Source organism: Herpailurus yagouaroundi, unplaced genomic scaffold, assembly GCF_014898765.1.
Source record: "Herpailurus yagouaroundi ecotype Mexico unplaced genomic scaffold, PumYag 77, whole genome shotgun sequence".
NCBI lineage: Eukaryota > Metazoa > Chordata > Mammalia > Carnivora > Felidae > Herpailurus > Herpailurus yagouaroundi.
Genome location: NW_024412388.1, coordinates 38,750,978 through 38,775,954, shown reverse-complemented (window position 1 = coordinate 38,775,954; position 24,977 = coordinate 38,750,978). Strand labels below are relative to the sequence as shown.

The 24,977-nt window shown below is 47.1% G+C and overlaps 1 protein-coding gene across 8 annotated transcripts in view; it reads left to right on the top strand.

Annotated features, from left to right (window-relative positions):
* AGBL4 (AGBL carboxypeptidase 4) overlaps window positions 1-24,977 on the top strand; it is a 1,457,435-nt gene that overhangs the window by 1,214,282 nt on the left and 218,176 nt on the right. For 4 of the 8 annotated variants that reach the window (XR_005788556.1, XM_040470170.1, XM_040470169.1 and 1 more), the window contains exons 8-10: window positions 1,360-1,744; window positions 17,222-17,370; window positions 23,157-23,370. The exons of the other annotated variants lie outside the window; for them this stretch is intronic. Coding sequence is in view for 3 of the 4 variants with exons in the window: in XM_040470170.1 (XP_040326104.1) it covers window positions 1,360-1,744; window positions 17,222-17,370; window positions 23,157-23,370 (748 nt within the window). In the remaining variant the exon portion in view is untranslated. The remainder of the gene's footprint in view (window positions 1-1,359; window positions 1,745-17,221; window positions 17,371-23,156; window positions 23,371-24,977) is intronic. 8 annotated transcript variants of the gene reach the window in all.

The following is a 24,977-nucleotide window of genomic DNA, read 5'->3' as shown; positions in this document are numbered from 1 at the left end:
TAAAGTGATCATTACAATTTTAGCAGATAAGTTCAGCTAAACTAGCAGCACATTATCCCGATGGATAAAATGACAGAATAGGATTCTGTCATGTAACTGAATCTCAGAATCATGTTGTTTTTGTTTCTTTTTTATTAAATACCCAGAAACTTACTGAGAAGTTAAGGCAGGCTTGACCTGACACAGTTAATTTGTCTGGAATCCCGTGTCCTCAGTTGTCTGCACCTCCCACCAATGCGCGGATCAGGAGAGCTCCTAGCCCTCCTGCCATGAGTGAAGAATTCAGTTGGTCCTGTAACTCCCATTGCCCCTCAATGGAAGCTTTGTCTACTTGAGCTGGAATTTCCTTAGGCAGCCGAAACTCCAGCCCCTAGATAGTCCTGGATAATGTTCTTCTCAATGAACTGTCCTCTGTATACCCACTGTCTTGCTGAGCCTCAGCTTGGCAGGAGCCCAGGGAGAGGCTGACAGATGTGGGGGAAGGGGCCTCGTGCTGGAAGTTGGGCTCTAGGTTCTGGACCTGGCTCTGTCTGCAACTCATCACGTGACCCCAAGCATAGTCCTTCTCCTCTCTGAGCCTCAGTTTCCTCGCCTGGAAAACGAGGGAGTAAAGCTGAAAGGAACTTCCAGTGTTAGCATTCTTTGAACTTTTCAGTTATGTAAACATTTATCAAGCTGCTGCCAAATGCCAGTTCTGAGTAGGCAGTGGAGACACAGAGAAAATAAGGCATGGCTCCTGCCCTGGATTAGAACAGATTAGAGTTCTTAGCATCCTTCCCAACTAAAGCATTCTTGAGGAAAAGGTTACTGGTGGGATGCCCTTTGGTTTTTGTGTGTTGGGGAGGGTAGGTATTTTGTCTTGTTTTGTTTTTTTGTTTTTGCCTTTTATGTTTTTGTTCTCGAAGAGATTTGAGTGGTGACTCCCCTTGGGTGGTTTGGCCTGGCCTGATTTCTCACAGATTCTCCACCAATACACACTGAACGCCCCCACCCCACCCCGTGAGCAAGTCACTGCACAGGCACTGTGGGTGGGGTAGGGGCTGGGGAATCGGGGAGGTTGGTCATGGTATAGTCTGCACCCAGGAGACAGAGTGATGGAATGGAAAAAGCACTGGCCCGAGAAACCAGAGTCCTCGGTCTGCCACCATACGACTGTGTGATCTTGGGCAAGACCCTTCCCCGCTCTGAATCTGCCCCATTTGTACAATGAAAGGCTTTGACTAAGTGTTTGCACAGGTTTCTCCAAGCACTGATGTTCTGTGGTTCTGTGATTCTAGGATTGTCTGGGGAAATATTGAGCCGCAGTCCAAGAAAGTCCCAGCTGCCCTTGCCTGAACTGATTCTCGTTGTCCTACACAGAGACCCGAGGGGCGGAAGCCGAGCGAAGTGGCGCATAAGAGCATTGAGGCAGTGGTGGCCCGGCTGGAGAAGCAGAACGGCCTGAGCCTGGGCCACAGCACGTGTCCAGAGGAGGTCTTCGTGGAGGCCTCGCCGGGCACAGAGGACATGGACAGTCTGGAGGACGCTGTCGTGCCCCGGGCTCTGTATGAGGAGCTGCTGCGCAACTACCAGCAGCAGCAGGAGGAGATGCGCCACCTCCAGCAGGAGCTGGAGCGGACTCGGAGGCAGCTGGTCCAGCAGGCCAAGAAGCTCAAGGAATACGGGGCTCTCGTGTCTGAAATGAAGGAGCTCCGTGACCTCAACCGGAGGCTCCAGGATGTGCTGCTCCTGAGGCTTGGCAGTGGTGAGTGCCCCAGCAGGCCACCGACCACTCCATGCGGGGGGGATGCCTTGCGCAGCCCTTCTTCAAGGAGGGCACAGGGGAGACGTAGGCTCCGGAAGGGCAGGGGCTTGGCTCAGCAGGCACCACGAGGTCGAGCCGCTCCCCTCCCACAGTGAGTCCGATAAGAGCTTCAGAGTGCCACGGCCTTAGCCACCTACAGTACAGTGGGGAACGCTGACAGGTGTGGCGCGGAGAACAGGGGCCGACAGAGTATCTGCCACCCGCATCCATGCATTCGTTCAGCGAGAGGCAATGCCAGGGGTTGTCGGAAACATCTCCACAGCAGTTTCTGTACCGTGAGGAGAACTAGAAATTGCCTTAAGAGCATGGTACTTAACATGGTACCACGTTAAGTCAGAAAGTGCTAAATGCCATGGGAGGGATATGGGTAAAGTGATAGAGTTCAAGGGATGGAGAAGTTGTTTATAACCGAGAGAGAGAGACTTCAGGAAGGAGGTGGGCCTTGAAGCAGGCCTTGAAGGGTGGGGGTGTCTCAAGGCACAAGAGGAGGCAGAGGGCAGCAGCCACTGAGGATGAGAAAGCACCCGGAACATGCTAAAAAGAGATATGGCACATGTAGTTTGACGACAGGTGGTTAAAGACCTTGAAAACCATGCCAGCTTGAAGTGTTGGACTTGTTTGGGAAGGAATGAGAAATGCCGAAAGGCTTGGAGGGTCTAGAGGCACATGACCTTAGGAAGATTGATACAAAGATGTAGAAAATTCCTTTGGTTTGCTCACAGAAGAACTTGAGAGGATCTTAATGCTGCAAGTGCTAGTAACAAACCAGGTTTTTAGGTTTTCCTACCTAACGTGGTTTAAAAGTAGGAATCGGGAGATTTGAAAGGTGGCAGCCTTGACAGCAATGAGAAATGACTGCCTAGTAGAGAGAACAAGACGGAAACCCTCTCTCAAACACAAGAATCCAGGATGGTAAAAGCTATAGGCCAGTCAGTATTGCAGAAACCAGTGAAACACTGGTTCATAACCTCCACATCCCCAGAGGACAATCATTAACAACCCCATGTCAGTGTTTTCTGCCTAAACATGGAAGTAATCTAGTCTGCAAACATAAGTTCTATTCCCAAAGTTTAAATCAAATATAATTTTGTACTCAAGAAGGAAGACTTGTGTTATCTAGATAATAGATTTGTATGTAAAGCCTCATTCATTTGTCTTTGATGTTTAGATAAATGTGCTCTTACCCTACTTTACTTATATTTATAGGCACCTTTTATATCGTCAAGTGTGTCCCCAAGGCAGTATCTCAGTAGATCTTCAGAATGGCTCAGGGAGGCAGCTGAGAGGCCTTTCCCTGCAGTTGTCACAGAGAAGGAAACTGAGGTTAGGACTTACCCAGAGTCTCTGGGGAGGCAGAGACAGAGCTCATGTCAGACCAAGGGCCCTGACTCCTGGACCGGTAATTTCCTCACCTTCCAACTCTGCCTTGGCCTTGGCCCTTCTCCCAAGTCATAGCCTGTGACACTAAAGGTCACATGGGGTGTACAACCTAAGGAGATACTAGAATTCTATATAAAAATAAAACCATAAAGAGAAACCCTAACTATAAAATTTGTAAAAGCATTGTTGGTCTTGGAGTGGGGTGGGGATGGGGAAAGAACTGGAATTTTCAGAGAAAAAAAAGTGTTTCCCAGTCCTCAAATGAATAATTTTTATTTTCATTGCACTCAATGTGCTACACCTTTTGTAAACTTCTTGTGGGGAAAATGCACACTAACAACAAAAACTCTCCACACGGTTTTCAACTCCTAGGGAAACTGCCTGTTTTGTATGATTATGAACTGAACTTCAGCTCCAGAAACCACTCCAAGCCTCTGGACCAATAAGACCTACATTTTGCATCATTATATGCCTCTTCAGTCTTAAAACACTTAGACAAACTTGACCTCAGCCATAGTTTCAGTGCGTTGAACTTTCCCAGCTCTCCTACCCCACAGGTCTTAAATGCCATCATAAGGACCAGTGGCTGGCTCTTCCCCGATCAGAGTCACCAATGTCTCCATAGTGGACAGGCTAAATATAAATCAGCGCAAACTACAAGTATGTGTGGAGCACCCACCACCTGCAGTGCCCTGTGCTCTAAGGGTCATGGGCATCCTGGAGCACCACACTGATAGCCCCTGACGTGTGAAAGCTTAAAGTCCATTGATTAGCACTTGTTAAATGGAGAATGATAATGTGCCAAGTTCTAAGACAAACCCACATATAATAGAAGGGTTTCTACCCTAAGGGGAGTTTGTATATTTTCATGGATATCGTCTAGTCTTTGGAACCAGCCAGGACTGGATTCAGACCTAGCTTCCCTACTTCCCAACTCTGGCTTCGGGAAGCTTCTTTCCTTCTTTCCTTCTTCCCTTTCTTCCTTCCTTCCTTCCCTCCTTCCTTCCGTTACTCACTGGTATCCTGCTGTGTGCCAAGCATTTTGCCTAGCGGTAAGAGTTTAATATATTTAAGATATAGCCCTTGCCCTCTGCCCTTGAAGAGGTCAAAGTTTGATGAAGGAAACAGCCACTGACACAAATATGACAACACAGGGCATAAATGTCACCATAGGGACAAAAGCACATGGGGGTATGGGACTATAGAAGAGGAGCACCCACAGAATTTGGGGAGGTTGGGGAAGAAAGACTTCCTGAAGGAAAGTACATCTAAGCGGAGGCCTGAAGGGTGAATTTTTGTTATCCAGGCATGAGTGAGTGGGTGGGAAGAATGAGGAGCAATCTACACAAAGAGTACCTCTCTGAGCCTTGATGTTCTCATCTGTAAAATGGAAATAATAACATCCCCCTCACAGCCTTGTGACACAGGGCATAGTGCTTATGTTCTGGTTGGTGCTCTCTTATTGTCAGCTTCTTTTTCACACCGTTTAGTGGAGGGGCTAAGGAAGGGTCCAGTTTGATTTTTAACACTCTCTCCCCCTCTACCTCCCCTAACTAGTAATTGGCTATATGACCTTGAGCAGGTTAACTATCTTCTCTACCTGTCGGAGTCTCCTGTTATAGAAAATAAAAGGTTGTGTACATATATGTATACATAAATATACACATACACATACACATACACATACACATACACATACACATATACACTTACACATATGTTCCCTTATTCAGTCAGGCAGCTAACATTGACCATATGCTTTCTGAGCCTAGGGGCCTGGGGAGTACAAAGAAGACTAAGAGGTTGGAAGTGGGGGTGTGGGTAGTGATGGAGGAAAACATGTAAGCATGTAGTTGAAATGCAGTATAATGAGTCCTGGGGGAGAGACTAGCCTAGCGTTTGAAGGTGGAGCTCTCTTGGTGAGTCTGGGAAGACACCCCTGCTGTAACAGCTCCTCGTCTGTACACACCGTCAAGAAACCGGTAACATGGCAGATAAGAGCCAAAAAGTGACTAAGGCCTTCTTTGTTTCTTGGCTTCACGTGTTCTCTGAAAGCAGCATCCTGAGCTCTACCACCCTTGAGCCTCTGGGCCTGCCTCAAGCATTGTTCTTAGAGGCCTGTCCTTGCATATTTTCTCCTGTCCACCTTGCCTGGGGACCCAGCTCAACAGCCTTTGTCCGGCTTGAGTGCTGAATCATCTACACCATAATAGGCAGATTCAGAGGCAAGAAAGCCAACAGGTCAAGGATGCTCAGTTTTAAAAGGAAGGCTCCCTGCTCAGAAGAATCATTGCTGACTCCCCCAGCCACTGAGGTTCTGCAGGTGGTAGATGGGAAGAGGCAGAGAGCAGGAGCCTGGCCCCTTGAGCCTGATGGAGACCTCAGAGTGGTGAATGGCCCTCTAGCAGTCAGGAGTTGTAATGGTGCACCTGGTGGAGGTCGAGGGAGAATGATAGAGGACAGCAGCAAGATGGTATAAGAAGATGTTTCAGAGACTGCCCTGGTGGCTCACTTTTTCATTTGTACATTTATTAATTCTTCTTTCATTCATTCCACAAATACACAGAAGCTGGATTTAATAGGAAAGTCTCAGAAGCTGGATTTAATAGGAAAGAGTCTCTGGAGTCCTGAGAGAGCTTATCTAGGAAATGGACTGGTGTCCTCATGTTGCTGATGAGGAAATAAGCTCAGAAAGTGTCACAGGCCGATTCCCAGGGGTCTCTTGACACCTAGTCCTGTGTGCCCCTCTCTGGGCCTTCACCTACATGGCCTTCTTTAGCCCTTGGACTTCATTGTCATGGATATGGAGGTGACTCCTCGGCCCCGGCCCCCCCCCCCCCCACAAAGAACATCTTCTCTGTGAAACAGAACTTTCTGTGATCTTAGCATAGGAAGTAGCCCTCTCTGCTCAGAAGGAACCCCACTGTCCTATCCTGACGGTGTCTCCTCTCAGGGTCTCTGTGACAACATCAAAATTAAATGAGGAAGCAAATGTAAAGAATAAAGCACTGTGACCAGCATATTGTGTTTAATAAATGCCAGTCTCTTTTTCCTTTTCTGCCCTTTTTTGCCCACCCTCTCCCAAAGAAGTAAATGCTGAGGACACACAAAGCACACAGATAATTCCAGTTGGTAAAGTGCAGATTTATTTGTGCATTTATTCATTACTTACATTCATTCAACAATTATTTATTAAGGGCATGCTTTGTGCCAGGACTGCATTAGGTGCCAGGAATATAGAAACAAACAAGACAGTCTCTTTTTTAAATATTAACAAGTATTTATGCGTAGTATTTATTAAACTGGAGCTTGGCAGACTCAGAATTCCAAGGGCTTGAGGAGAAACACACAGGGGAAAGGCAACTGCAAGGGGGAGCTTTGGCGTAGGAGAAAGAGTAAACCCTAGGGTCTCTCTTGGGTTCTCCTCGGCTACATTCTTTGTCCTTCGAGGTCAAAGACAAAAGCTTAGATACTGTCCTCAGTATTAGCACCACAAGTGCCTCTCAGATAGTTACATTCATTTTGGTGTGACTCAGGGAATGTTAGTCCAGCTAAAGCTGGAAAGGGCTCTGTGAGGAATAGAGGAGGGTGTAATCGCTGCCTCCGAGATGCACACACAATCCAGAGGGGAGCACAGACCCGTACACAACAGGACACCAAGCAGAACAAAACAAGTGCTGTGATTGCACGAGGTAGGCTTATAATGGTTTTAGATTTGGGGTGTGCTTTGTCAGGGAATGTAGGTGGATATGATAAATTCTGGCCAGAAAGAGGCATAGATAATAAGCATAATAATAGTAATTCACATATGTGTGACACTTCACAGGTTTCAAAGCACCTTGACATTTTTATGTCATTGGACTATTGCGATAGCCTTATTGCGAGGCCAGGTAAGGTTGATTATCTCCATTTGAGCGAGGAGAAGCAAAAAGAAGAGATAATGTCCCTGTTGGCCAGATCACAAGCTGGTTGAAATTTTTGAAGGGGAAAGCCATTGTGGTCTGCAAATCTGTCTTGGCTCTTTAGAGCTAGGTTTCTATCACCTCTGTTCCCCTCTGGGCTCATGCCTTGTGTTCTGTCCAAAGTCTGTTAAAATACCAGCTTTGATCTTTAAAATCCTTTGCAGTCCGAGCTGGATTCTTTAAGCACAGGTCTCTGATGGTGCCTTTGAAAAGGCAGCTAATGTCAGCCAAATGCCTCCTGCTGGCCTTACCCCTGTGCTGGAGGCAGCCTGGGCTTTGGCAACAGATATTACTTGGGTTTGAATCTCAGCTCTCTGGTTCAGTACCCATGCAACTTCAAGTAAATGACTGAGCCTTTCTCAGCCTCTGTTTTCTCCTCTTTGAGATGGATATCTTAATGCCTACCACATTACCAGGAGAGCCAACTTGGTCATTAAGAGCCTACATGGACCCAGAGTTCTGGAATACTGGGGTTTTGAACCCTGGCTTTTCCATGGTCTGATTTGTTACCTTGGGCAAGTTACTTAACTTTCTGGGCCTTAGTTTCCTCATCTGTAAAGCAAAGTCAATGGTAATAGTAACCATTATGGTTCTTATGAGGATTAAGTGAGCAAATGCATGTTAAGACCTGTGTCCAGGGGCTAGCACATAGTCAGTGCTCAGTGGGTCCAGCATATATGATGTAGGATCATTTGAGGATACATGTGGGATAATGTTTGTATGATGCTTGGCATATCATAGACTCTTCATTGTCCTGCAGCAGAACACAGGTACGGTTGTCTCCTGGAGATTGCTACTGCCTCTTGTAAGTCCTCCAAAATCATATTTGAATAGTCCATTTTACAACTTTGCCTGGCCTTGATCTCAAGCTCACTGGTGTGTAGTTTATATAATTCTCCCTCCACTCACTTTTCCTAGGCAGAATTCCATCTTCCCATCCCCAGTCTTCAACCACTCCTTTTGACCCCCTCAATCCTTCAGATTGGCACTTCATGGCTCAGTTTCCCCTTTGCCAGGGCTCTCCTTCTGGGGCCTGTTCATCTCAGGACACTTTTCCACCTCCTTCAGCCTCAGTGTGTTCTCACCAATAAGCAGGAACACTCACAGAAGTTGGGTACTGAGGGAGGCCGACGAGGATGGGTTTGTGTATCCCCATTGCAAAGGTGGATCCATAGGAGATCCGCAAGCTGCCAGCTGCCTCAGTGAGTGGTGGAGCGGGGCCAAAACCACTGTGCCCTGTGCCTCCTCAACTTGGATAACAGGAAAAGATCTAGCAGTGAGAACTGGAATTGTTTCTCTTAAAGATATAGGTTATCTTCTCTACTTTGAAGGGCCTTTTGCACCACTGACTGAAAGATTGTCCACAATTCCTCCCAGATTGTTTTAAGAACAGATTTCAGAGTGGCAGGACACTTCAGAACCCTCCTTTTTCTCCCTGGAGTTCATTTTTCTGGGGGGCTGAGAGATAAGTCTAGGCTGTCCCTCTGTTACCTGCTTGGGGAGCCAAAACACGTAGGAGCTGCTGGGCTTTTCTCCACTGCCAGAATAGGAATGTGCTTTCCTCTTAGAACAAGGCTTTGCCTGATGGTCATTGCCTTTGGTGTGGCTGTGTGGCAGGCTTGTTCCCTGCTGGATTTGCCAATCAGAGGAAATGGAGGTAGGAAAGGGCTCCTTACAGACAAGAGCTTGCCTCTCTGAACATCTGCTTTGGGCTTGACATTAGGTGCTTGTCATATTTATTTATTTTTATTTTATTTTTATTTTTTTATTTTTTTTTTCAACGTTTATTTATTTTTGGGACAGAGAGAGACAGAGCATGAACGGGGGAGGGGCAGAGAGAGAGGGAGACACAGAATCGGAAACAGGCTCCAGGCTCTGAGCCATCAGCCCAGAGCCCGACGCGGGGCTCGAACTCACGGACCGCGAGATCGTGACCTGGCTGAAGTCGGACGCCTAACCGACTGCGCCACCCAGGCGCCCCAGTGCTTGTCATATTTAAAACAGCCTCTGCAGTAGATAGGATCATCAGCTGAGGCCCCAAGAGTAGGCTCAGAGAGATTAAGTAGCTTTCCTGAGGCTACACAACCAGTAGATGGTGAAACCAGCTTTCAAATTGAGGCCTATCTCCCTTTTCCATCCACCAGGTAGGCCGAGCCCACAGGCACCCAGACCCTGTGTTTCTACAGCGGCCGTGTCACTCCTGCCTTCATGATTAGACCTCCTTTGTGTGCTGCAGTGGATTCTGGGACTGATGAACCCTTGAGCTATTGGATGGAAGTAGTTTTTATAGAAATTATCTCTTTAAATGAGAGCCCAGTCCAACCCCTCACCCCCATCTTGTAGATGGGAAAACTGAGGACTAGAGAGGGGCCAGGACATGCCTAGGCAATATGGAATCTAAACAAATTCATCATAATGAAGCAGCAGAAGGTTAATATTGAGCCAAGATGGATGAATGGAATCATTCTGGCCACCGGGGTTCTACAGGGCCCAGAGTCTGGCCATACTCTCTCTCCATTACTGTTCCAGGCAGCTGAGTTTAGTTGGAGGTAATTCTTAAAGTTGCAGCACCCTAGTCCTATAGGGAGTCCCAGAATTCACTTAGTGCACCCTCCTACACAGACAGGAAGCCCTGTGTAGCCTCCTTGCCTCCTGGAACATCCCTCTAGACACAGGAAGCTCACTCACTGCCTTCCAGTGCAGCCCATTCCATTATTGGATGGTTCTGACTGTAGGGAAACATATTTGTACAAGAACATTTATTAGACTCTTCCTTTGTCCCAGGCCCTATGCTGGGCACAGGGAAATCAAATAGCTAAGACCCTGGAACTGCCTTAAAAAGTCACAGTCTCATCAGCAGATGGGTAGAATCCAGTGTGAGCCTTGCTGTGCTCCTGGGCTCTCCGGGCACTGGAAGATATAGAGGAAGGCTCAGGAGATAACGGGGGCAGGGGTACCGTAGGTGGCTGGGGAAGGCCCCCAGATGAGGAACTAGTTAGGTTCACCCAAAGGAAGAGGAAGAGAACAGTACCTCAGGCAACAGGACAGCCTGAACAAGGACTTGGCGTTAATGAGAGAAGCTGGCTCTCTCAAGTCGGTTCTGGCTGGACCGCACAGTGAAGAGGTAGATAGGAAGGAGTGTGTGTCTGGCAGGGCAGACTCATGCTGTTCTGCACATTCCTGCCGTTTGGATGCTTATCTGGGCCCAGATGGTTGGGTGGAGAAGGAAGTGGCAGAACCACAGATGAAGAACCAACCCAGTTTTGACTGCCCCACCAGCTGGCGGAAGATAGGCTCAGAGCTCCTGGGGGGTGAGATGAATCCTGGGGACACTCCCTCATCCTGCCCCTCATGGAGTTCTTCACAGACTATTCCCCCATGCCCCAGGAAGGTCAGAGATGAACTGAGGGTCTCACAGAATGGGTATTACGTGACAAGCCTGTGAAATCTGAAAAGTGCAGTTAGCTGAGGAGGTGTAGAGTAGTGGAAAGAGCAGGTCTTTGGAGCTAACAGCCCAGAATTGAGTACTCACCCCCTGTGCAACTTTTGGCAAATTATTTTACCACTCTGAGCCTCTACAGAGATAATAAGATCCGTTTTTCAGGACTTCCATGAGGATTAAATTCTTTCATTCAACACATGTTCAATGACTGATGTGCGCCAGAGACATTGTACTGGGTGCTGGGGAGATAGCAGTGAGCCAAGGTCCATGGCTGACCTTGGAGTTGCCATCTAGCCAGGGGGATGTGAAACAAATAATTACTTGACATCAGTGTGAAAAATACTGCAGAGATTTTTTTTAAAAAGAGATTTTGGCATAAGGCATATAACAAAGAAGACGTTCAGTAGGCATTGGTCAGGTTCGCAGAGATAAGCAAATAAGTCATTTGAAATAGGCATCTGCAGTTCCTCAGAGTGGGACCCCCATGACTGGGAACCTGGGCCCTCACCTGCCATGCCTTGCTGGGTTTCCGCCCCATGGTGAGGGGATGCTCACAGGTCCTTCCCAGCTCTGCTGCTCTGTGGTTCTGACCCCCAAGGAGGAGACCCCACTGTGGGGACATCCATGTGAGCCGCAGGGACTTGCCAATCTGGTATTGAGGGCTCTACCGGCTTCTCCTGCCTCTGCCCAGCAAAGCCTGCTCCAACCCTCACTCACAGAAGGCACTGGGAAAATCAGGAGTGAGGGGGAGAAGGACCCAAAGAGCCACTATTTACTGTGATCCCATCCCCTGCCTGACTGCCCCTCCACCTTCCCCAGACCTCGTCACACATCAGTGCTCCAGCCAGAGCTCACCTCCCCCTGAAGCTTCCCAGGGTCACCAAGTCAGTAGTGACCTTTCCCTCCCCAGACTGGTGGACTTGTGCAGATCGTTAGGCTGCCAACTTCCTGGCTGGTCAGGGAGCCTTGATTATGTACCACTTGCCTTCACTGGATGGGGATAACTCCTTGCCCAGCCGTTTGCTCCCAATGAGTTCCTGCCCATCCATCCTCCAGACCCCAGCACACAAGTATGTGGCTGTCTTTCTGAAGCCCTCCTAGCATCCTCCAGGTGGAGCATCCCTTCCTTTGCTTTTGTTCCCAAGTCTTCATCCTTACCCTTGTCAACCACATGGGGTGGTGACCTGTTGCCTGTCTTTTGTCACCACTGGGCTGTGAGCCAATCAGGGCCATCTAGCCTAGTACTGGCACTTAGTAGGTGCTTAGTAGATTCTCACTGAAGGAATGAGACCAGATAGGTCCCCACCGTCACTGGAAGCATAAATATGGGGCAAAAAAACCCAGATGTGTAGTGACAATAGCAGGTGAAAGTGGCCGATACCTTTCGTGAAAAAAATGATAGGGCCCATAGGGATCCGCCTGCCCAGCTCTGGACCATGTCCCCTGCCTCTTTCCAAGGCTCTTGTGCACCTCCTTCACTGTTGCATAGCTCTTCCCATGCTTAAGTCTTTAAACAGAGTGGAATCCTCTTTCTTCTACCCAATCCAGTGTGCCTCTGTGCCACGGTACGTGTTCCGAATGCATGTAAGAATTTTGACTTGATTGACTTTGCATTTAGGAAGAAACTGGAATTATACCTGTAGCAGAGACACTTCCTGTTCACTGGCAGAAGGAAATGGAAGGATTAAGTATGTTTTAAGAAAAGTCTAATATTGTTAGCCCATCTGTTACTCAGAAATGGTATCTACTGTTCAAACATATACACATATTTTGAAGAAATGGATGACTTCTGAACCTCCTGGAAGTCACACAAGCATTAACTTTTTAGAAAGTTTTAAGAAGAACAGCATTAGTCTAATTTAAGCCAGACAAAACCAGAAAGATATAATTTCATTTATTCGTTGTGCCAATGTTTATCAAGCCACTTTCTCTGTGCCATGATTCCCATTTTATGGAAGAGGCCCCTGGGGCTTAAAGAGGTCAAATAAATAACAGAACCTGGACTTGCACCTGGTTTTCTAACTAAATCCAGTGCTTGTCTGTCAAATCACAGCTATTTGTATGCAAAGAAATGGAGTTTCACATGTAAAATTCTCAACTTCTCCAGAACTGGGGCATGCTGTATTTTCTCCGGGTCCCCAGTGCCTTACAGGGCCCAGATCTGGGTATGCGTTCAGGGATTGCATACTGAATGGGTTCCTGAATGACTGAATGAAAAGACAAGTACTACCTTTTATGCTTTTGTAAAAGCTTCCCTTACCCAGCTGAGAGGCTTCTCTTCATGGAAGGTGTATTTTCCCCAAAATAAACCTGAAGTAGATCAAAGGGCCTTTTTTTTTCTTTTTAATTCCTACTCTTCCCACAAAGTGAAAAAAGTTCCTTTGTTACTTAAAATATCTGCACCAGATCGTACAATGCTGTCTCTTAGCACAAGTGCTTATTATTGTGGCTAATTTGGTCACATGTGTTTGAAGGAGAACAATGCCTCAGAAATTTTTAAAAGCAAAACAGCAATCTGAGGCATTTGTTGTAATGAGATGTAAATTGCCAACATCGGTAGTAGAACTGGCTAAAATTTGCAATGAAATGTTTTTCTCCCCCCCCCTCCCTTAAATTAAAAGCACTAGAGGCCCTCCCTCTTCTCCCCAAAGAAATCATACGCTTTTTTTTTTGTTCCTTTTCTCTTGGATTCTGTAATACGGAACACCCTGCTTTACTCCCGGATTCATTCTTTTGTTTATCTGCCATTTCCTGATCCTCTGTTTTGTGCCTGCCTCAGTGCTGGACTCTTCCAGAGGCATTATCAGCTTGCATGGGGGCTATTGGTAATCCACATTTTGCAGGTAGGAAAGCTGAGGCACAGAGAGGTGAGGTGATTTGTCTGAGGTTATGCAGCTGTGATTTACCCCCAGTTCCCTTGAGGAACCCCTTCCAAGATGTGCCTTTGGCTGGTCTGCCCTCCGGGCTGAGGCTGAGGAGCCAGGTACCTTCTGTGTACAGTACTGAAGACGGGGCAGCTGCAGAGAGCAGTACTGACACCTGGCAGCCTCCGGATGCTCCACGGTGCTGACGGACAATGGGAGGAAATAGTTTTCCCTGGGAGCCAGAAGATCCCAGTGCAGCAGTCCCTGAGGAGATCGGCATGAGCCCGAGGGAGAGTGGGTGTGCCGTGGAGTGCCAGGACGGACTCTGTGCACCAAGGCCATGGTTTAGTGGTGGGCTAACTGAAGCACCCAGGAATAACTTGTGTATGAAGGAGGTGGAGCAGGGGTGAGCGCTGTTTACCGAGTACCCAGTCCGCACCAGACTCTGGCGTAATCGTTTCATATATATGGTCAACTCACTGAATCTTCAGTCTCGCCAGGTCTCTGTTGTCATTGCTTCTTTCAAGTGAGGCCACAGGGCCAGGAAGGTTAAGTAATCATTAATGTGGAAATTACCTGTTGAGGGTAGAACGTGAACCAGACACTGCTGAGCCCTGGTCTCTGAAATAAGAAGACACAGTCCCTTCCTGGCCTCAAGCCTCACCATCTAGTGGGGGGGACATGCCTAGAAACAGCTGAGAGCATCTGATTATATGGGGCGGGGGGTCCACACGGGGACAGAGCTCACCCACCTGAGGAAGCTTACAACTCACCTAAACAGTAAATGGGGAATCCAGAATTTAAACTCCAGGCTCTGACTCCAAATTCCGAGCCAACAGGTGGAGAGAACAGCTTCCTCCTTTTGAAGAGATGGAGGAGGTGGCATTTGAGTCAGGCCTTGAGGTCCGGGTGGAGTTCAGCTAGGTGGGCATCTGTGGGGTAGACTGATCCGACAGCAGGAGGGACACAAGCACAGACTGGGAAGCTGGAAGGAATGGTGTATGCGTGGGGAAGGCCAGGCTGGCACTTTGGAGTGGAGTCCGACTGGGAGGTTGGGGTGGGGATGTGGCAAGGGGGCAGCAGAGGATGGAGCCAGAGAAGCATCCCTCAACCCTCGGTCCTCATGTCCCTTATATGTCCCTCTGTAGCCATCGGAATCGTCCATTCTGTCAGCAGTTTCCAATTTCTACTTGACAGACCCAGGTTCTACTTTGTGGGCTGTCAAAAGGTCACAGTAGTTTAAGAACAGCTCCCACCCACCCTAGCCTGTACCCCCAAGCACCTCAACTCGGCAGCAGGATTTTGTTTCAGAACCTTTGCCCTGGCCTGTTTAAGTCCCTGCCCACCCTTCCACCCCCAACTCTCTCCCCTCCTGTCACGAAGAATTTACTGAGAGCCTGCAATGTGCCAGCCAGTGCTCTGGCTGCCAAGACTGCACAGAGAATAAAACTTTGCCCCCAAAGAGCTTCACAGTCTAATGCGGACAACAGATTGGCAGATGATTGCAGACAGAATTTGCTGGAAGTATTTACAAAGTAGAGACTCCCCCTACCTGGTGGTGATCAGAGCAAGGCCTCACAGAGGGGACCCCTAAGCTCCATTCTTGGCAGGCAGATGAGGTGGCATTATGCAAGGCCGAGACTTCCAAGGCATAGAGGCCGGGACAGCATGGCATATGGCCCCTCTGCAGAGGTGAGTATCAGGTGAGAATAAGAATTGAGCACCAGGGGTAGAGAGGAGGTTGGTTGTTCTGGGCCTTACGGAGGCTACAACGTATGTCCTAATTTTGAGGGTAACTAGGAAGGAAGGTGCTAAGCAAGGAAGGACACGGTTTCAAGGAGATCTCTTTGGCAGCCATTGTGGAGATGGGTGGGGGAGAACCGGACTAAAGTCAGAGCTGAACTGGAGTCATTCTCTTGTCCAACATCTTCCTCTCCTAGAAGGAAAAAAAGACTTTAGAGGAGGGGCACAATCTTGCCAAAGATGACCTGTGAGCCAGTGGCTACAGGGACCTCATCTTCTCAGCCCATCCCCTTTTCCTGTTGCTGAATGTCAGAGCAGGAAGGGACTTCAGATGCCAACTGGGCCATGCCCTTTAGGGGAAACTGGAGTAATTACCTCTGCCCTGATCTCAGAAAAGATCAAATGCTCCACTTGAGTTTGTATCTCAGAAATTCAACCTGAGATCTCACACAGAGAGAAGAGAGACTTTGGCATCTGCTTCTGAAACTGTAGAAGTATTCATTCATTGTTGTCATTCTTTAATTCATTTAGCAAACATTCAGAGACTAGGTACTCAGTGCCAGGTGCTGGGGGCAAAGAGAAGAGTGGGACCCGGGCCCAGCCCCTACATACATCACACAGTGTTAGGAGATGCCCTCAGCACAGTTCTGATGCTGTCTGTCCTTCACTCTGCCAACGTCTGCATCTACAATTCACTCACCTGCGGTCACACAATTAAAACAGCAGAGCCAGGCATAGGACCTAACCTTGCTCTACCATGATGAACCATTTTTTTTTCATCAGCACTCTTTTACTTCCCAGCCATGTTGCATTCTGCTTTGTACAAGGCTTATGCTTGCATCCTTAGAGACTACAGAGATTCTGTCTTACAGATGGTAGCTGCCAGCAACTCAGGAATGATATTCTTGTTCTGGGAAGCCCTGTCATGAGGAATTGTAGTAACAAAATCACCAATACCTTCTCTGCCACCAGCCAAAGTCTGGGGTGTGGCAGTTGAGCATAGAATTGGAACCAGATTGTAATTTAGTGTATCAAGAGCTCCTTATCAGGCGATCCACATAGTTAGGATAAGGGAAGATTGGACCTTGAAATTCATTGGTTACTTCAGGTATAAGCATAGCCCAGGGGGACCCACTATAGCAGTAGCTAACTCCCAGATCCCAGACAGCTCAAGAAATGTTTGTGTCGGGAACATTTCCAGGGTACTGAGCTCTCCGTTGGCCTTTGGAGTTGCTCTCCTGCAAAAGTTAATCAAGTCATTCAGCCTTATTTACTCACTTTCATCCTGTTTCTCTGCCCTTTGGTAATCAAGACACAATAGGTGATTTAAAAAATAGTCCATCATTTTTAAAAGCTTAATGGAGAAGAAAAAATACTCCCCTTAGAAACCACCACCATTTATCTAGCTTCCTTTCACTGTTTAAACTGCGCGTAATTTGTGTTGATTGCATTAAAATAGAAATCAGGGTAGCTGCTAGATCAGGCAATCAGAAGCTTAATCTGTATTGTATTTTAATTTCTTGGTTGAAATGCTCCTGTCTAGGTAGATACTAGGTCTTAGGGAGAGGGAGGCCTTTGCATTTGTCCCCACTGCTTTCCTAACCTCTGTTCTTAGGCTGTGGCCCGCTCCACTGCAGGCTGCAGAAGTGGGGTTTTAGCAAATACACACTTTGCATATTGCAGCGATTGCCACCCCTTGTGCACCCCAGTCTTAACAGGACCTCTTTTTCTGACCAGGAAGTTGATTCCCCTGCATTTCCATTCAGACAATGACACCCTCAAAGACCACTTCTCATTCATACTTAATTAGAGTCTTGTTCATTCTTGTCTTCCAATTTCCTACCTTTTCCCTTGTGACGTTCGTATCTCATATTATTTTCAAGCCTGGGTTTAAGTGTAGTCCAACGGAAAAAATAAACCAGCATATTTATTTTGTGCCACTGTGTGCTGATAGATGCGTAGTTAAAAATATTTGCCTTTTATTGTCCTTGGAGTTCTAGACAGATCTCTTTTCTTAACTGCCTAGGTCCCGCCATTGACTTGGAAAAAGTAAAGTCAGAATGTCTCGAGCCCGAGCCGGAGTTACGGAGCACTTTCAGTGAGGAAGCAAATACGTCGTCCTATTACCCCGCTCCTGCACCTGTCATGGACAAGTATATCCTAGACAATGGCAAGGTAGTGTTTCAAGCTCAATATCCATTCCCTGCAAGTGTTTGTTAGTCAGAGTGACGATGGAGAGTTTGGTGGGAGCTTCCTGAGACCCAGCGTGGCCACTTGGCCTCCTGGCCCGGGCCTCAGTAACTATTTCCAGAGTTCTTGTGTTGTAACTAGTGGAGCTAAACTGGGACTTGTTCTTTTTCTCTTCCCTTTTTTTTTTTTTAAATACTGGGCCAAAGCAAGTATAAAACTAAACTGACGTTTTAAATAGCTTAGTAGTGAGAAAGATTTAAAAAGGCAGGGTGGTTTGATGAAACTTGTCCTACCCTCCTATAAAAACCAGACACATAAAATTTATAAGGTGTACCAGAAATACACCTGAATGACAGAGAACAACTCAATATGTATCTGTTCACCATTCGCGGAGTATCTATATGTTCTAAGCCCTGTGCTAGATGCCAAGGATAAACTGGTAAATGAGAAGCGCTCCTTGTCCCTAAGCTGTTTCCAAGCTGTATATTCAAACAGTGGTTAGGCCACAGTCCTAGGACCACATATAACTTCTCAGATTTTCTTGTAAGGCTATTGAAAAAAAAAAAAAGTCATGAAAGAAAACTTAAGCATTATTAATTCTATTAGTACAGGGGTGAAAACTAATGGAATAGCCTTTGGAAGTCTTAAAGTCACGTGTCATAGCAGCTGGGCAGGGAGAAAATGTTCTAACATCCTTCTGATATCCAAATGGATTCATCTTGGAAGAAGTATATTGGAGCCCTTTGTGTAGGCACTGGTCAAATTCAGTTTTAGTGTTACATTTCTGCCACCCTGGCATACAGTACAGACATCACCTCTCATTCTCCCCAAAGAATCATCTGTGTCAGTCTGTTTTTCTTGCCCCGTGCTTCAAAAGGTCTCTGTTTATCCAGTATTGTTCCCCAGTGGGCTGATGAGAAAGAAAAGGTTGTTTTATTTGGGTTTGTCCAGATATATCCTTGCAACTGGCCAGATTGAGGCAAAAAACAAATATTGTCAGCTGAGGAAATGAATCCTGTTAGTCTTTAGGGCTCTCTTGGATATGCTGCCATTCCCTCATCTCCCACCGAGCACTTCCTCCCCTGCAGAGGCAGAACTGATGGGCCAGGTCATCGCCCATTCTGTCTTGACTTGCTCCAGCCAACAGGCTTTAAAAGTCTGCTTTGCAGGGGAGAGGTGGCATGCCAGAGTGGAAATAGGCAGTCGGGAACCCGAATGCTCAGCATAGCTCTGTCTCTGTCCTTTCTGTGTAACTTTGCTCGGGTGGATCTTTCTCTTTGCTGGGCCTCGGTGCCCGGATCTGTGTGAGGAGGGATGGATTCATGCTGTCCATGGGCCTGTAGTCACTCGAGCTGTGTATCTAAGTTGGGTGAATCTTCCCCAATTGAAGATAAAGAAAAGAAAGGACCATTCTGTGTTTGTGGATTCCTTTTTAGTGACGACGGCACTGTACGGTGACTAGAGACTTTTTCTTAAAGTAGCTTCCAAGAGAACACTGTTTCTCTCTTCCTTTGAAAACTGATGGACAGTTTCTGAGCATTCTGGGGGCCTCTTTTGCAAAGGTATCATTTTTCCATTTCCAGAAAATGGGTGTCTCAAACCTCACTTAATGTTTCCCTGGGAGTTGCACAACAAATCTTGAAATTGCCAGTATTGTTTTTTCATTGGTTGTTGCCAACGTGTTGCTGTAAAACTAACCTGACTTTTGTTTGCAACTAATTTGAAGCTCGACAGAGAAATTTATGAAGGGAGAGGAAAGGAAGTGGACAGACTAGAAATGGATGGCAGCTTCCCAGAGCAGCATTCCCTCGTCCTCATTGTTCTTGGCTCTGCTATCCTTTCTGACCCTCTCTTCTCTCTGCCTGCATGAACAAAAGCCTTAATCTCTGCAAAGCCTAGAGCATTAGAATGGGATCCACTTCCTAGTAGGAAACTAGTTTTGTCCTACAAAACATTTCACAAAGCCATTTTTTGATCAAGTCCCATCCTGCCAGATGCCATATTTTTAAAACCTCCCTTGACACATAAGGCTAACATTATGGTCAAATAGTTAACAATGGTTTATGTGTATAATAGGGCTTGCCGCAAAAGTTACTTTCTGATTTTGATAAAGTTCATTGCTTTTCTTTATCTCAAAACCTCATTGAATCCTAGAGCTGCAAAGACTATTAAAGTTCACATAGTCTAATTTATAAATGGCATAGTTGGGGAAGCACATCCAGAGAAGGGCTCCTCTGTAATTATAGAACAGGCTAGAAACAAACAGGTAGGAAACAAACAGACTGGAAGGCAGGTCTCCTGGTTCCCAGGCCAGTGCTCTTTCCAGTCTATTCTGCTCCATCTCTGAAAACTGGGCATTGTTCCAGGTGACCCTTATTTTGCTGACCTCGGGAGCCCTTGTCCCAACATATACCTGTGATTGGTCTTACCCAGAGCCATTTCTTTCTGTGCTGTAAAGCTGGCCTTGTACTCAAGTTCATGTCAGAAAATATTTTCTTCTCTAAGGAAAAGCAGCTCATCAGAACTGAAAGCCTGTGCCATTAAAACATATTAAATGTGCCCTTCTGTTTCTCCTGCTTTGTGTTCAGACTAGTCCTGATCATTTTGAACGGGACCAAAGAGGCAAAGCCTCAATGCGTCCCCTTGGAGATGTACTGTGAAGGACTGAATCAAGTGGTAAAGGCTCACAGAAGGCTAGAAATTCAGAGGGGATAGAACTTAGCCATGGAGAGTTAAAGAGTGTTTCCTGGATTTGGGACTGGGGCTTGGAAGATTAGCAGGCTTAAGAAGAAATAGGCGAAGGCATTCATTTCTGGACAGGGGAAAGGCATCAGTGGAGACATAACTGGGGGGTGGGTTGGGGGTGTGCTGTCCTCCTGACGTTTTATTCATGTTATGTCATATAATCCTCAGAACAGCTTTTTGCGTTAGGTGGTGTTCTGCCTGTTGTCCATCTGAGAAAAGTGAGACTCAGGTAAAGTGACTAGCCGATTGCCACCTAGGGCTGAAGACTCCAGCACCCCCTTTTCTGTTACCACACACTGAAAGTAGAAGGAAATGCGGGAGTTTGCAAGCTTTATCACGATGGCCATAGCAGGAGAATAAAGGCTAGCAAGTTGAATGGAAAGAGGATTCTGGAGGGCCTCTAAAGATGACTGGGGAGGTTAGATTGATGTGATAGGAAAGAGGGAGCCATTCAAGATTCCAGAGTGTTCACACAGAAACACGGAGTTGAAAGACTGTGGAAGTAATCTAGTCAAAGAAGGAAAGCTGTGTTTTAGGGAGACTAATCTGGCAGTGTTTATAGGGTGAGTTGAAGGGAGCAGGGACCAGAGGCAGGAAGGCCAGCCCATGGCTTCTTCTGGTTTCCCTGTCTGCCGTAGTGACGTGCAGTGAGTGCTGGCAGGGGAAGTGGCTGGGCCAGCACAGAGGAAAACTCAAAAAGAAACCTCATGGAATATAGATATGTTAGATAGGCTATGTGTCCACCACGTTGGCACCACTGTGACACTGGCAGCAGCAGAAGGCCTGGGGAACTTGGGCTCTAGGGCCATACAGATTTGGGTCTGAATCTTGACTCCAAAATTTACTGCTGGTATGTCTTACGGAAAGTAATTTAAACCTTCTGAATCTCTCTTCGTGTCTGTAAAGTGGGAATAATAACTGCTACCTATTTCCATCTCTTAAGGTCATTAGGAGGATTAGATAAATTGAGGGTACAATACCTGGTTCATTATAGGTACTCAAAAAATATTAGTGTCCCCCTTCTCTAGCAGAACATGGGCTAAAATGACTGTCACCTCTCTTTTAATAATAATAAATTAAAAGATTATAGGAAAGCAAGGCCCAGGGTGGAAAAGAGCAGAAATCTTTGAAAAACGGACGCTGTCTTCCATTCTAAGGTTTTCTAATTCTGAATTTAATCTAATTCAAATTCCTTGTTTCCCCCTTATCTCAGGAAGCTTGTGAGGTAGCTTCAGAGTGTCATCAGAGGGAGGTGACTTGGGGCCCAGCAGGGAGCAGCAGGAAACTTGTCCCCAGCATGCCTGATCTGGCACACAGACTGCCCACCTGCGGTTCAGACTGCAGAGGAAAGGCCAGACTTGACCTTGGATCAGTGTTGCCCAGCTGGCCCCAGGCAGCACATCTCACTTCCAGGGTTGCTTATCTTCCTGAGCCATATGAACAGATTTGCGGCACTGAAATTTGCAGCACAGGAAGACCAGGTGGATCTAGTTACCTGACACCAGGCCTGCAGGGATCTGAATGATCTTGTGAGCAAAAGAAAGTGAAGGCAGATGAGGCCAGGTGGATTGGTTACTTGCTGACATCCGTGAGTGGGCTGTGTTGCTGGGCTATTTTGTTTTCCGTTTTGGATGGCTGAAAAACCTCAGTAATTGGTGAAGGAAGAAGTGTTGCTGACTGACCTGTCTTCCCATCTGTGTGTACCCACCTTCTTTTCTAAGCCAGTCTTCAGTAGAAAGATCTTCAGCCATCTTTGAACGGTGGTTCTTGCCAGTCTGCCATCGGTGTGGGGGTGTGTGCGGTCTCTAAGGCCAGGACCTCTCCCAAGAGGTCTCCTGACCACTTGATGTTTTTGACCTACGGTTCTTTCTGAAGACAAGGACTTTGGGCAGAGCTCTTTCATTACCCTTAGAAAGTTCAGCTCATTAGCAGCTGCCTCCCCTCCTTCTCCACAGAGGCCATTTCCACCCTCCACAGACTCAGGAGAAACACAACATAAATAGTAGTGTCGAAGTCAAAACTCCATTTTTTAATGATTAGCAAATGGTTTTTGAGTTGTTAAAAGAGCCAGAAAAGAGAAAAAATTTGAAAGCCTATAGCTTATTGCTAGATCGTTGTGAGTCGTCTTACATTTACCGACTCTGCCCTGAAACCTTCTGAGACCTTCCCTTCCAGGGAGCGCTAGGCCGTATTCTGTTCCATCAGAACAGAACCAGACTGAGGACACTGTGGTTGTATTTAATTTATCAAAATCATAGGTGTTCTGAGCCAGAAGGAACTTAGAGATGAAATCCCACTCTCCCAGTTTAGTTCATGGGAAACTGAAGCTAGAGGTAGGAAAGGACTTGCACAAACACACTCCAGTTAATGGTGGAGTCTGGTGGCTGTCCTCCCGGCTCCAGCTGGCAGTGGTTTTCAAACTCAGCTGTACATTGGAATTACTTAGGGAACTTTCACTACCCCTGTACCCAGGTCCCACCCAGAGTAATAATTCAGAATCCCTGGGAATAGGGCCCAGGCACCAGCGTGTGCCACTGTTGGGAACCACTATGCTGGGATTTGTGCCCCAGCATGTTCACAGCAAAGGGAGAGAAGTCTTTCTAAAGTGTAACAGAGAAGGAAGTGAAACGGACACGTTCTGAGATTTGCTCGGGCTCCAAGTGGCCCTGTTATAACATGAGTATGTTTAGAATCCCAACCCTGTAACATAATAGTTGAGTGACTTTTGGCAACTGGTTTCACCTTTCTCAACCCGGTTTTTCCATCGGAAATGAAAATAGTATCCCAACACCTTCCTTCCAGGGTTGCCACGAAGATTTGAGAGAGTGGGTGTAATGCACTCGAATAAGGCCTGGTGCATTATAGGGATTCGGTAAATGATTATTATTTCCCTTAAAGAAAGTTAACATGATGTTTATGGAATGAGCCTCTTATGGGTGTGCAGCAGTGTCTTTTAAAGGAAAAGAAAAGTTTCCAACTGCCAGCCTGTCCGACTACACAGGTGCTTGTGTTCTTATCTCTTTCAGGTCCATCTGGGAAGCGGGATTTGGGTTGATGAGGAGAAATGGCACCAGCTACAAGTAACCCAAGGAGATTCCAAGTACACAAAGAACTTGGCAGTCATGATTTGGGGAACAGATGTTCTGAAGAACAGAAGCGTCACAGGAGTTGCCACAAAAAAAAAGAAAGACGCAGTCCCTAAGCCACCCCTCTCGCCTCACAAACTAAGCATTGTCAGAGGTAGGTCACTGCAGTACAAATGCAATGGCTGAGATGCTGCCCTGTACTCTGTGGAATGTACTAGACACAGTTTAGTTCAGCAGACACTGAAGCCTCTCCATGCCAGGCCCCAGGCCGGGCACAGAACACAAGAGCAGGTATGGACCTTGTCCCAGAGGAGCTCATGTTTAACGGAAGATGAGCCGTGGACACAAGCACAGTTCAAGTTGCTAGCATGAGAGAAGGGTAGATGACATGCTGAGAAAGATCTCAGAAGGGGAGGAGACCCCCTAGCTAGAAAATCAAGGAAGGATTCCTTGGGAAGGGGGTCACTGCATGGGCCTCAGAAGCCGTGCTCCTGACTACTGGTTTCTAAGTGTCCAGCTGCCATGTTTCAGTAAAGAAAGTAGATTCCATCAACATGTACATTTTGAGCAGGCCCCACGCCAGGTTCTGCGACAGACAACATACATGTCAGATAATTTCAGGTACTGATGAAGGAAGGTAATGAAGCATCATTACATGTTACGGCAGGACAGAGAGGGCTGTGTTAGGTGTGTTGGAGCAGGCCTGCTTGAGGAGGCTGGGAACTAGGGGTGGAGGAGGCAGCCCTGTGGAGGTCTCAGGGGAGGCAAAACAGGCAGAGTAAAGAGGCACAAAGGCCAGCACACTCCAGGGATGAGGCAGCTCCAGACAGCCACGGAGCCATGAGTGAGGGGAGAGCGAGGTCAGCGAGGTGGGTGAGAGCTGTTCTCAAGGGCCAAAAAAGCCACATTAAGCAGCTTGGATCTATTCTATCCATAGGAGAAGGGCAGATTGTGGAGTGACCAAATGGGAGCTCAGTTAGGACACTCGTGCAGTAGTCTCGGATGGAGATGATGGTGCCGTGGACTAAGGTTATAGCAGTGGGAGTGGAAAAAAAAAGCCAGATTTAGGGTACGCTTTGGAGGTCAAGGTGGCAGGACTCAGCGAGATTAAGTGATCAGCCAGGTTAGAGCTACAGAGTTCAAACCCATACCACCCTGGCTCTAGTGTGGGCCTTGTTCTGCTGGAGCAGAGCTGCCTTCCTTGCCTGGCCGACTCATGACTAATTCACTTAAACAGCCACTTATTTTTAGACAGTTGGAGGTAACCTTTAGTCTGCTTGCTTTCTGAAATAATGGATCCCCATTTGGGAGGTCTCCCTGAGGAAGAAGCCTTCCTGGGGATGTGGCCTTGCCCCACCAAATAGGTGCCCAACCTCTGATTCCACTATACTTGTTGGAATGTGACTCAGCAAGTCCCAGGTGCCTTCCAGTGCCTGACTGGCCCCATCATCTTGTCGTGGTCTAAAATCATCTGCTGTGTGTCTGCCTCAGGCACTGGTCTGACCTTATCTGATTCGTCTCCACATCCTCATTGCCTACCACAGGGAATGGCACACAGTAGGAGCTCAATAAATGAAGTGTGAACAAATGAAACACTGAGACTGGCAAGCTGATCCCTGGACTGAGCCTCGTTGTGATTTCTTGTAAATCAGTTCCCCCCTGTGTCTTAGTTTCCTCAGCTGAAAACTTAACCTCTTAAGACAACTGAAAGGGCTGCCTAGGATCATAGCTTGGAAATAGTTATGTTCTAAGTATGACAAG